A 13,711-nucleotide genomic window follows, 5' to 3' on the forward strand; every position below is an offset into this window, starting at 1 on the left:
ACACATCGTGTTCTTTCTCTAGAACGGCACGATGTGTCATTCTATAGAACTGCACAACGTGTCCTGTAGGACTATACAATGTGTACTTCTGTAGGACTGTACAATGTGACCTTCTCTAGAACTGCAAAATGTGTCCTTCTTTAGCTAGGACTGCAAAATGTGCTCAGTAGGAGTAGTCCCCAGATGAACTACAGAATACATGATATATCAGGCTATCACAGTAATACACAATATACTCTATCCCACATTTTATGTACTACCCGTTTACAGAATGAACTATTAAAAACAACAAAAAGAAAAAACATAATTTTTCTTTGTTTATTATGTATATTCCAAGGTTAATATAAATTTACACACATTTACATACAATACACATTCAACAGTGATAATATAACACAAGGGATTCAGATATTGCACCAACAAGCTTCCAAAAGTCACTAATGTTTGATTTAATGCAAGAAAGAATATCAATTAACATCATGTACCTTCTGATAAAAGGTTACCATGACTATAATCAAAACCTTTGTTCAGACCTGATTTCTTTTAGAAGGAATGATAGGATATGTAAATTTAGATGATCTTCCACAAACTTATGTAGCCATACGGGAATAAATAAAACAGACAAATTTAGTGTAAGGCTGAAAATTGTACCAAGTATGGAATACATGTATATTTCTATCATACATGTTTCAACTAAAATGAAATATTACATTTCATCCGTAATCTTCAAATCTGTTTATAAACAAATATATGTATTAAAATAAAATAATTTTCATTTGTTTCAATACACCTGACCAAATTTTTTTTTAAAATAGATATTTGTCTACAATCAAATTTTCCTCTCCAAACATCAGATTAAAGAATATTTTGTAATATCTCAACAATTCTTAAAACCTGAGAAAGTGATAAAGTACCTGATGGAAAAACTTCAAATAATTTCTTTATATGTAACAGTATTTCATTTCACACACAATATGAATATATTAATTCTTGTATAATAAATGAGTTAATACACAGTCTAAATACATGTTTATAGACCATGTTTATGAATCTTTCATCAACTCAAAACCTATCCTACTATAATGGCACCTTAAAATGTCCTTCTCTACATATATAACTCCATTTTTAAAAGGTGTCACTTTAATACTCTTATCTAGTAAACATATTTCAGCAATGGTCTCCATCTCTAAAAATTACCATAAACATAAAATTATTTGATTTGTTGCCTAAGCACCTTTTTATTATTATATCTTCTATATTTCAGCAGAACTAAATAAGGTAAGATATCTGATCAATGGGGAAGTATCTACTGTACATACCTGTATCTGTAAAAAATGATACCTTAGTACACCTTGCTTTTATCATTAAGGCCTAGTCACACTTGCAGTCTTATTGAAGTTAACCGTAGACCTTGGACTGTAGCAGATCGTAGATGTTAATTGTACTAACCCGTACTAGACCTTAGTAGGCCGTAGTAGGCCGCAGTACGCTGTACTTCTTACCTTGGATTACCGTGGAAAAATTGTAAGGAATACCAGAAATTTTGAACATATTCGCTAATGTATTTCGACAGTGAGAGACCTTGGGTATACCCTACTTAATCGTAATAGACTGTACGGTATGCCATAGTAGGTCACAGAAGGCCGGAGTAGGTTGCAGTAGACCGTAGTAGGCCGTAGAAGGCTGCAGTAGACTGTATATTGACCATACTGTATGCCGTAGTAGGCCGTAGTAGATCGTAGTAGATCATAGTAGATCGTAGTGGGCCGTAGTAGGCCGTAGTAGATCGTAGTAGATCGTAGTGGGCCGTAGTAGATCGTAGTGGGCCGTAGTAGGCCGTAGTAGATCGTCGTAGATCGTAGTGGGCCGTAGTACCTTAGTTAGCTGCAGTTAACCGTAGTTAGCTGTACCTTACACTATGGTTTACTACGGTTTACAATGGTGTTTTTGAACAACGGTCTATTACGGCAAGACCGCAAGTGTGACCAGGCCTTTTGTCTATTTACTGTCACCATCTCACAGAGAGAAACCAAGGAAGGTAACTTAGGTAGGATTATAATAATCCTGAATGACTGTCACAGATATATATGTAATATATACAAATATATAAAGAAGTTTCCATCTCATTAAACACATCCATTAGTTTTCAGTTGAACTTTTTCTTAGTAGCTGTGTATCGTTCCATATACTAGAAAGGAGAAAATGAACAAATAATAACATTAGAAATTTCCAAAATATATACCTGGTAGCAAAGATTTATATTGCTTAATCTTTGTTTACAACTATATGGATACTCAAGAGGATCGAAATGATAAAAAGTATAACTTATAGTGAAATATTTAATCATTTAATTTTGTGTCAACACTCGCTGCAGTAAGTAATGTTGATAGAAAAGAACATACAATGACATATGTACTGGTACTGATAAATATTGATATTTAAACATTTATTTGTTTACCATGTAGATCATAAATCATTCAAATGTAGTAGAAGATGTTAATTTTCACTACTTCATGTAGGTCTGTATAATGTACAAGTATGTAGGCTAAGTAAGAGGAGAAAATCTAACATCAAAATCATGACCTTACCTCATCGTATCCATCCAGATTATTAAAGGCCTTCATATCAAACACATTGCCTTCCACAGCTAACAGTGCAATATTGGACTCCTTCATTATTCGTGGAGAAAAGGCAGAGATTTCCAAACAATTTTCTTCAACTCTTAATACTTTCAATCTTGGACATAATGTCAAGCTTTCTGGAAGGCCAGAAATCTACAGTATTTCAAAAGAAAGCATTCAATAAGGAGTATATCATATGATTCAATTCCTAATAAAATCATACTCATACAGTTTAAATGTAGTTCTGGAAACATGAACTAGTTAAAAGTGCTAAATTTACCTAAATCAAGTACCAGTATATATATGATACTTTACAAAAAGTTTGGTCATCAGATGTCAATAAAGGTCAATACATGTATATTCATAAAAAGAAATTAAATACATATGTATGAACGTTGAATAACAATTATTACATGTACATGTATATATATTTTCATGTATTTGATGTTTGCTGTTGTTTGTGTATTCAAAATTTGGAAATAAATGTATTCAAGTACACAGGTACTAGTTAACTGAAATCATCATTTTTTCGTGTACTGTGCATAATTGGTTTTTAAAGCTTACAAATGACATAAGGGTGATAATTCAAACACCATCCATGTTTACATGATTTAGGTTCTAATTGTTGTAACTCAATTAAGCTGACGTCCTCTAAATCATCAGAAACTGAACGCATGTCTCGAGAATAAACTTACCTGGTTTTGGTTGAGATTTAGCTCTATAGCTTGACACTGTTCTAAGTCATCTGGCAAAACTGTGATTTTGTTTTTTGAAAGGTCTAAAGCATCTAACTGTCTTAGAGCACACACTTGTTTAGGGAACAATTTCAATCGATTGTCTGATAGATTAAGTGTTCGTAAACCAGTAAGTTTTGATAGCGATTCAGGTAACGATGTCAAGCAATTATTTTCCAAGGACAAAGATTCTAGCTTTTTCAAATTTCCAAACTCTGCTGGTAATGACTCTGAAATAAAACAAAAAATATTACTTGATATGCCAAAAATGGAAAATAAATACAAATTAATTTAGAATTGTGAGTGTTATATTATAGATATTGTATAGCATATATATCAAGTATAATTATGAAATCACAAAAGTTTACATAGATTGTTGTACATCATGCGCAATCACAACTCACAACATTTTTAACTCTTCGTTCTTGAGCATCTGTATCAAATTAAAAATTCTTGATATAAAATTGGATTCTATATTAAATCATTATACTGGACTGTTCACTTATTTATATTCAGCAATTGTTTTCAATTTACTTTAGATCATTTTACCCTCAATTACAATATATGTCCCCTATCATGTTTTTTTTCTGTTTTTAGTTTTTTATTTATTATTTATTAACAATGTATTAATTTTTTTTTCCAAAAGAAGAGGCACACTTGCACTTACCCAGTCTATTTTTGCTGAGGTTGATATTTTTCAAAACAGAGAAAGTTCCAATAACTGGCGGTATGAATGGTATTTTGTTTTCAGACAAGTCCAGAGTTCTTAGGTTTTTGGTCAGCTTTTGTAAATCTTCTGGAAACTACAAATGAAACAAGAGGCCCATGGGCCTTAACGGTCACCTGAGTTAGAATATATAATGAAACAACTAATGAAACAAATTAAAGACATATAAACACTATATGCTGGGCCTTGAAGTTGGTCAGTGATTTATAAATTTGATCTTTTTAGACTATGAAGAGTATTTGCTTCCATCAAACCTGTGAACTTAGAGGTATTTTTGAAATTTTAATCAATTTGACACTGTTTGGTCCTGCCCCTCTGGTCCCCCAGGGGGTCATCGAGGACGGATATGGATGTTAAAATGCTATATCTTCGGCTAATAATTCTAAGCAAGTTTGACTAATTTCCTACGAAAATTGGGCAAATAATGTTCACAAATATGTTTTTCCTATATAAACTAAAGTAAACTTGACCCCTCCCCAGGGGGTAACGTGAGACCCCAAGATCATATAATTCACAGAAGACCTTTCCATCTATAATTATTTGATTCTACTATATCCAGAATTTTAGAAGATTTTTGAAGTTTAAGCCTATTTGACCCTTTTTTTAGCCCCCCCTCCTGCCCCCAGGGGGTCGGCCAGGAACAATGTGGATATGATATTAAAATGTTATCTCAAGCTAATAATTCTAACCAAGTTTGACTCATTTCCTATGAAAATTGAGCAAAAAATGCTCATTAATGTGTTTATCCTATATAAACTATAGTAAACTTGACCCCCTCCCCAAGGGGAAACAGGAGACCCCAGGGTCATATAATTCACAATTTTTGTAAAGGACCTTAAGATCTTTCTATTTATGAAAAGTATTTGTTTCTACCATTTCCAGAATTTCAGAAAAAGATTTTTGAAGTTTTAGCCTATTTGACCCTTTTTTAGCCCCGCCCCTCTGCCCCTAGGGGGTCGGCCAGAACCAATGTGGATATGATATTAAAATGCTATCTCAGGCTAATAATTCTAAGCAAGTTTGACTCGTTTCCAATGAAAATTGAGCAAAAAATGCTCATAAATGTGTTTTCCCTATATAAACTATAGTAAACTTGACCCCCCTCCCCAGGGGGAAACGTGAGACCCCAGGGGCATATAATTCACAATTTTTGTAAAGGACCTTAAGACCTTTCTATTTATGAAAAGTATTTGATTCTACCATATCCAGAATTTCAGAAGAAGATTTTTGAAGTTTTAGCCTATTTGACCCCTTTTGACCCTGCCTCTAAGGCCCCTGGGGGTCAGTTATAGAAAATTTGTTAATAGGATTAAATGGCCATCTCATACTGATAATTCTGACAACATTTGACTCATTTCCTATTACAAATGACCAAATAATGCGCAAAAATGTGTTTTCTCAATATAAAGTATAGTAAACTTAACCCCCTCCCCAGGAGGAAACTAGAGACCCCAGGGTCATATAATTCACAATTTTTGTAAAGGACCTTAAGACCTTTCTATCTATGAAGAGTATTTGATTCTACCACATCTGTGAGTAGAGAAGAAGATTTTTGAAATTTTACTCAATTTTACCCCTTTTGGCCCCTCCCACAGCCCCCTGGGGGGTGGGGACCATATAATTCACAATTGTGATTGGCCTTATGCCTTAGAAGGTTTGCGCAAAATTTCATTGAAATTGCTTCAGCAGTTTTGGAGAAGAAGTCGAAAATGTAAATTGTTTACGGACATACGACGGACGACGCACGACGACGGACAAAAGGCGATTAGAATAGGTCACTTGAGACTTCTTCTCAGGTGACCTAAAAAATCACAAAAGTTAAAGAACACAATTATACTTTTACACTCAGGCTTAGAATGTATTCAACAAATTGTAAACAGAATAATATACTGGTATATTAATTGATATACAGTGCTACAGACCAGGAGAATTATATTTTATAACCATAACAATGCAGCTACATGGGTTTACTGTACATGGGGTAAAGTTATTACAAGGACATAGTCATTCAGATCCCCCGCCAATGGAGATATCAAAGCTGAAGTAAGTTTGATTGTGGAGACTTATGTGTATGAAAAAAAAAAAAACAGGAAAAAGCAAGTTGAGCTAAAGAAAGATGGAGTATAATTCAAGTAGAGCGGGGCTGCAATTGTTGAATCAGGTATACAGCCTTGACATTTATATTAGACTATATACACAAAGATGGGTGGAATTTTGCCAAGTAACATTTACCATTTTCCATGATATTTTCAGCAATGTTTCCATGGTAACGGAAAAAGTGCAAAAAAAATGAAAACCTAAAAATAGCAAAAGGTACTACTAGACCATAAAAAGAATGTGTCTATGAAGTTTCGTGGAAATATCTCTGCTGGTTTTAGAGTTATGCTCCGGAAATGAACCTGCTACAAAAATATGATATTTTCAGCAATGTTTCTATGGTTACAGAAAAAAGCACAAAAATTGAAAACCTAAAAATAGCAAAAGGCACTACTAGACCATAAGAACAATGTGTCTATGAAGTTTCATGGAAATATCTCTGCTGGTTTTAGAGTTGTGCTCCGGAAACGATTCTTTACACAAAAATCTGCCAATTTCAGCAATGTTTCCATGGTAACCGAAAAAGTGCAAAAAAAATGAAAACCTAAAAATAGCAAAAGGTACTACTAGACCATAAAAAGAATGTGTCTATGAAGTTTCGTGGAAATATCTTTGCTGGTTTTAGAGTTATGCTCCGGAAATGAACCTGCTACAAAAATATGATATTTTCAGCAATGTTTCTATGGTTACAGAAAAAAGCACAAAAATTGAAAACCTAAAAATAGCAAAAGGCACTACTAGACCATAAGACCAATATGTGTATGAAGTTTCGTGGAAATATCTCTACCGGTTTTAGAGTTATGCTCCGGAAACCATTCGTACGGACGGACAGACGGACGGACAAACGGACGGATGGAACCCATTTGTATATCCCCCGCCAACTTCGTTGGGCGGGGGATAAAAAGTGGTGGAGTGTACATGTATAATGTCTGTTTGTAAAACTACTGTAAAGTGGACTGAAAACCTTACGCTTGTTAACAGGTTGGGAAAAACCACTATACCAAAATAGATGAAATTGCTTTAAACTTTGATTTCACTTAATGCTTCCGTTGAAATTTTAGCAAATTGTCTAAAAACCTGATTTATTTCACATCGTTTGAGAAACAAGTTATATGTACAACTTCAGTAAATCACTCTCGATGGCCCAGATATAAGCGCGCGAGGGGTCATAGTGTGGAGGAAACCAGAGTGCCCCACGAAAACCCACGTGATTGGGCAGATGACCCCTATAGTGCCTTTTCATGTCCGAAGTTGGCATACACATGTGTACAATGTAGAGCGCATGTATTTTAAAACATCAATCTATAAAATGACATAGAAATTATTATATATGAAGAATGAGTTTAAACACAGCAACATATAAATGTATATGTTTACTAACATGTACAATATTTGCACCCTGTTGCTGCAGGATTTATAATGAATTATCACTGTTTCTGCCAGAGATCAAACTCAGAACCTCTGGATTTATAGTCTGACGCTCAACCAATCAAGTGAAAGAAAAGTTCTCTTTTGCCGAGCAGTTCCTTGCGACTAGATCTAGTATCGACCAGGGTCACATATCCCTCCAGGCATTGTAGTTGGACGAGCAATATTAATTTTTGGTTGTTGTGATGCTGCTGTACATGGTGAAACAACATTGAACCATTTCAGAATTGCAAAGTATTATGATATATGATTAACTGTTATCATGTAACAGTAAGTTAATAACAGGTCAACGATCAACTTATGATGGGACACACACATCAACATCATAACTATAAATCCATACTCAGACCCAAATTGAAAAAACCACAATGCAGAGCAGTACGCTACACAACAAGCAGATACCACAACACAAGTTCTGTACAAGACATGATGGAAAACCTCAACTGGACCTCACCACAAACATGCAGAACAAGAACATGTTTAATATTTTTTTTATAAAATCATACACCATCATATGGCAGTCTTACAGACTACAGGACCAGACAATCACACCCATTCACATATAGACACATGCACATGTAGCTGCCACCAAGACATATTAAAACATTCATTTTTCCTACACACAATTAAACAATAGAACATCCTCCTGGTGGCTACAGTACAAAGCACTACACATGTACAAGAGGTCTTCAAGTCACATATCCAAAAAACAGGACTGGAAGACCCAAACCCCACTCCCTAATCTCTATCATATTTTTATCTTATAACATGATAACTACGTGTATAAACTAAAAAAAAAAAAGAAATAACCTACAGTACACTTCACAATCACTGTAAATAACTTTTATATTCTTCCTTTTTTCACAATCAATGCACGCTCATGCCAATCCACACAATATAATCTACATCTATATTATATTGACCACATTCATCAAGCTGAAGTTTATGTCAAATTGAAGTGAGTGAAAAAAAAAAAAGTTTAATAGGCAGAAAGGATTGCTGATTTTAATGCCGTAGTTGAAGGGTTTGAGAGAATTTGTGGTTGTAAGGAATTCCAGTCTGTTATGGTTCTAGGAAAAAATGAATATTTACGTGTTTGTGTTCTGCATGAGGTAGTCTGATATGTGTACGGATGTGAATGTCTTGTGTTGCGTACTGGAGGAACGAGTAAGTCTTTTCTGATGTTTATTTTATTATGTGTTATTTTATGAAGCATGGTTAGTCGCATGTCTTTCCTACAGTGTTCTAGAGAGCGCCAGTTTAGATGTTGTATCATGTCACCAACACTGGAGATGTTTCTTTGTTTGTTGGTGACAAATCTTGCTGCTCTTCTTCGTACCATTTCAATTTTACTGATGTCAGATTTATTATAAGGGTCCCATACTGAGCAGGCGTACTCTAATGATGGTCTAACAAGGGTCTTATAGGCCTGTTCTTTAAGGTTCATGTATAGGCTTTAACCAGTGATATTTTGCAAGCCTACAACTCATTACTGTGCTGCAATTGAACAAAACTAACTTCATTAATTGTTGGTATGTACCCTGGCTAACTGTCAGTCTTCAAACTGTGGATATGTAATTTGTGAAGCTGCTTGTAAATTTCAGTAAAATAAGACAAAAATGTATATTTCTGGAGAAGAAATAGAACTCGTGTAAATTGCATTGATGACACCAAATAAACATGCTATCGTGTTCAGTAGTGACTATGCCAGGTACTCCAACAGTTTGTTTGGCAAAATCGGACCAGCGAATAGCGCAGGAGCCTATTGTTGTAAATGCAAATGGCTGCTTTAAATGGCGGATCACAAATATAGCATATAAGAAGCCATCTTAATTGATACAAGTGCTCCTATATACACTATAAGGTACTCTGAACATGTCAAGAAGACTATTTACGAAAAAAATAGTTAAAATGTGGACTTTGAGGCTCTTTCCGGAAATTTGCATTTTTTGCCCCAAATAGGTTGGTTGAACTATTTTTTTCGTGAAGAGTCTTCTTGTCATGTTCAGAGTACCTTATGGTGTCTATAAGAACATTTGTATCAATTGAGATGGCTTCTTATATGCTATATTTGTGATCTGCCATTCATAGCAGCCATTTGCATTTACTACAATAGGCTCCTGCGCTATTCACAGGTCCGATTTTGCCAAACAAACTGTTGGAGTACCTGGCATAGTCACTACTGAACACGATAGCATGTTTATTTGGTGTCATCAATGCAATTTACACGAGTTCTATTTCTTCTCCAGAAATATACATTTTTCTCTTATTTTACTGAAATTTACAAGCAGCTTCACAAATTACATATCCACAGTAAGACTGACAGTTAGCCAGGGTACATACCAACAATTAATGAAGTTAGTTTTGTTCAATTGCAGCACAGTAATGAGTTGTAGGCTTGCAAAATATCACTGGTTAAAGCCTATACACGAACCTTAATAGAGGTAGAACCGATCTTGAGGTTTCTACGGAGAAAGCCCAGGGTGGAGTTGGCTTTTCCACAGATGTTGGATATATGGGATTCCCATTTCAGGTTTGATTGGATTGTAATGCCTAGGTATTTGGCTTTGTCTACATGTTGTAATTCTTTCAATAATCATCGTCATCGATTGATTTGTGGTAGACTACCAAAAAGAAGAGAAGAAGAACTGTTAGTTTGTCGGAGATGAAAACACTTTCGAGGAACTTAAGGAGGCAAGAAAGAAATATAGAAAGAACGTTATCATATCATATCTGAACATTAACTCATTAAAAACTAAATTCTGTGAGATATCTGATATTCTATATGATAATCTGACAGACATTCTTTTTATAGCAGAGACAAAGCTTGATGACACCTATAGCCAACACAGCCTGGACGTGCCCGGGTACAAAGCCTTCAGGAGAGACAGGACATCCCGAGGCGGAGGTATCCTAGCCTATACCAGAACCAATCTACCGGTAAGGCGCAGGGCTGAACTAGAACTTAAATGCCCCATTGAATCAATACTTCTAGATGTTACATTAAATGAAAGAAAGTGGGCTGTAATAGGGGCATACAGACCACCATCTATGGAAAACGAACATTTTAGAAATTTAGCAACTGTTGGATTAGATAAACTTAGTACCAAATTCGATAACATTTTACTTTTAGGAGATTTAAACTATGACATGCTGGATACCAGCAAAAGTGGTGTATTGCAAGACATATGTGATGTCTTTGATTTTAAAAATCTAATCACTCAGGCAACATGTCATGTTAAAAACTGTGTATCATCCCTTGTCGATGTAATTCTTACAAACCAGCCACAATTTTGCATAAATCCCTTTATCTGTAAATGTGGCATCAGTGATTGGCATGACATGATAAATATTGTCATAAAAGGAAACACTCCACGTTTCGAGAAATCTAGCTGTAAATATAGAAGTTTTAAACATTTTGATGAAGAAAATTTTAACAATGATGTAAATAAAATACCTTTTTCTGTCTGTTATATTTTTGATGACCCAAATGATGTGTATTGGGCTCATGAGAAACTTTTTAAGGATGTCATTGATGATCATGCTCCTATTAAAGAGAGGCGTAACAGACCAAATAAATTACCTTACATGAATGGAAACCTCAGACGAGCTATTTACAAAAAACGTATGAGCTTTAATAAATATCGAAATTCTAAAACTACCAAAAACTGGGAATGCTACCGGAAACAGAGAAATTTTGTGAATAAATTAAAAAAGCAATCCATTTCAGAATACTTCAAAGCTCGATGTGGGGAAGGTCCACAGTGTAAAGATTTTTGGCCTACCATCAAACCTTTTTTATCGAAGAAAGTTGTCAAGGGGGACAACAATATTATACTATGTGATGGAGATCAAGTTTTAAGCGAACAAACCAAAGTTTGTGAAATTTTTAACTCATATTTTAGCACTGTGGCTGAGAACATAGGACAAAACATGGTAGACAGAAATTTTGATACTCATGAAAGTATTGTTAACATTGAAGATCACGTAAACCCTACCAGTACCTCCAATTTTACTTTCTCTCGAGTGGAAAATAAAGATGTGTCAAAGGTTATTACGAAACTGAAAAAGAAGAAAGCCACAGGGGTTGACGGCATATCATGCAGAATTCTGAAGTCGTGTAATGATTCTATTAGCCCAATTCTTTCGGATCTCCTAAATTTTTCTATATCCCACTGTACCTTTCCGGATCAATTAAAATATGCTCAAGTAACACCAGTATTAAAAAAAAACGACCCTTTAGACAAAAGTAATTATAGACCAGTGAGCATACTTCCTAGCATCTCTAAAATCTTTGAAAGAATTCTGCATGATCAGCTGTCATCCTTTTTTAAAGATATCTTCCATCCTTTTTTAGCTGCTTACAGATCGGGCTTTGGGTGCCAGACCACTCTGCTGCGCATGCTGGAGGACTGGAGACAGGCCTTGGATTGCCGCAACCAGGTTGGGGCTATTTTGATGGATCTCTCCAAGGCCTTCGACTGTCTTCCGCATGACCTGTTCCTCAGGAAGCTGCAAACTTATGGGGCATCGGGTGATGCTGTTCGTCTGATGGGTAGCTACCTGGGGAACAGGAAGCAGAGGGTTGGTTTGGGGGGCATCACCAGCGAGTGGGTGTCCCTCATTAAAGTGTCCCCCAGGGCTCGATACTGGGGCCTTTGATTTTTAACATTTTTATCAATGATATATTTTATTTCATCAAAGAAGCCACATTATATAACTATGCCGACGACAATACCCTAGGTTATTTTAGTCAAAATATAAACAATCTTAAGAAAGTTTTAGAAGATGAAGCCAGTGTTTTAATTAAGTGGTTTGACATAAATGGAATGAAGGCAAATCCAGAGAAATTTCAGGCTATCTCTCTGGGTAAGAACACTGTGAAACATTTTAATATATCTAACACTGAAATTGTTTGTGAAGATAGTGTTAAACTTTTAGGTATCGAAATCGACCATCTTTTAAAATTTGATAAACATATTTCAGATATATGCAGGAAAGCATCTAAGCAACTAGCAGTTCTGAAAAGGATCGGGACATTTTTTACCTAAAGCAACAAAAATTTTAATTTACAAATGTTTTGTTTTATCAAACTTTGACTATTGTCCCCTTATTTGGCATTTCTGCAGTATTTCTGCAACTAGAAAAATCGAACGAGTGCAAGAGAGGGGCTTGCGATTCATTCATAATGACCACACCTCTAACCTTAAAGAACTGCTAGCCGGATCAAATTTGTCTTTTTTACATGTCCACAGGATGAAAATGATGGCCTGTGAGGTTTTTAAAATTTTTAACAATATTGCTCCTGACTACATACGTAACCTTATTAAAAAAACAAGAAAACACTTATAATTTCAGATCTGAAAACAAAGCAAACCTACCCAGAGTTAACACCACCAGGTATGGTAAGAAATCATTCAGGTACGAGGCGTCCCGCATATGGAACAGCCTCCCAAATGACCTGCGTAAGGTTGAAAACTATGCAGAGTTTCGGAGGCTGCTACGTAAGTGGGACGGCCCGGACTGTAAGTGTAAACTTTGTTCTTAATGTCTCCCTGCATCCTGTGGTGTAACACATGTCTTTATGTCTTTATTTTATTTTTATTTTGGTTTGCTTTGTTGCTTGTTTTGTCACCCCTTTTAATATAAATTTGTAAAAAATTCTGTGATAGCTTATGTAGTGCCTGTACTTATAATTACTGACAACTGTGATGCTTTAGTTTTAATTTCTGTTATATATACAATATACTTTGTTTTGTCGAAATACAAGCTCGAACGAGCTTATGTTACCATGTTTTATATATTCGACACTAAATAAAGTTTCTTGTATCTTGTATCTTGTATCTTGTACAGGGACATGACGTCACGTGAATGTCATGGAAAAATCAGGGAAATCTTGTGAAATTCCGCCGTGAAATTCTACCAACATCTTATATACAGTACAATATTCAAGATACATCAGTGATTACCTCCTTTAGACCGAGTTTACATAGTTGGCAAGCTCCAGTTTTCTGTGCTGTATCAATATGCTGTTTTATATTAGAATTCCCCATTTTGACATTTTTTCTATTGTTGTCTTAGTTGGTAAAGCGCTTTAAAGTTAT

General features: G+C 35.1%; 1 protein-coding gene and 1 long non-coding RNA gene across 2 annotated transcripts; one reads left to right on the forward strand and one right to left on the reverse strand.

Annotated features, from left to right (window-relative positions):
* Positions 1 to 304: 304 nt before the first annotated feature.
* On the reverse strand, positions 305 to 13,711 carry LOC138319162 (leucine-rich repeat-containing protein 57-like). The gene is made up of 5 exons (XM_069262105.1): positions 13,577 to 13,711; positions 4,023 to 4,158; positions 3,317 to 3,585; positions 2,589 to 2,774; positions 305 to 2,188 (listed from the first exon to the last, which is right to left on the reverse strand). The coding sequence occupies exons 1-5, from the start codon at positions 13,658 to 13,660 to the stop codon at positions 2,147 to 2,149; spliced, it is 717 nt and encodes a 238-aa protein (XP_069118206.1). The 5' UTR covers positions 13,661 to 13,711; the 3' UTR covers positions 305 to 2,146.
* LOC138319165 (uncharacterized) lies at positions 10,267 to 13,462 on the forward strand. The gene is made up of 3 exons (XR_011207962.1): positions 10,267 to 10,301; positions 10,423 to 10,547; positions 12,966 to 13,462. It is a non-coding gene; the product is annotated as an uncharacterized lncRNA (long non-coding RNA).

This window comes from Argopecten irradians, chromosome 3 (assembly GCF_041381155.1).
Source record: "Argopecten irradians isolate NY chromosome 3, Ai_NY, whole genome shotgun sequence".
NCBI classification, from domain to species: domain Eukaryota; kingdom Metazoa; phylum Mollusca; class Bivalvia; order Pectinida; family Pectinidae; genus Argopecten; species Argopecten irradians.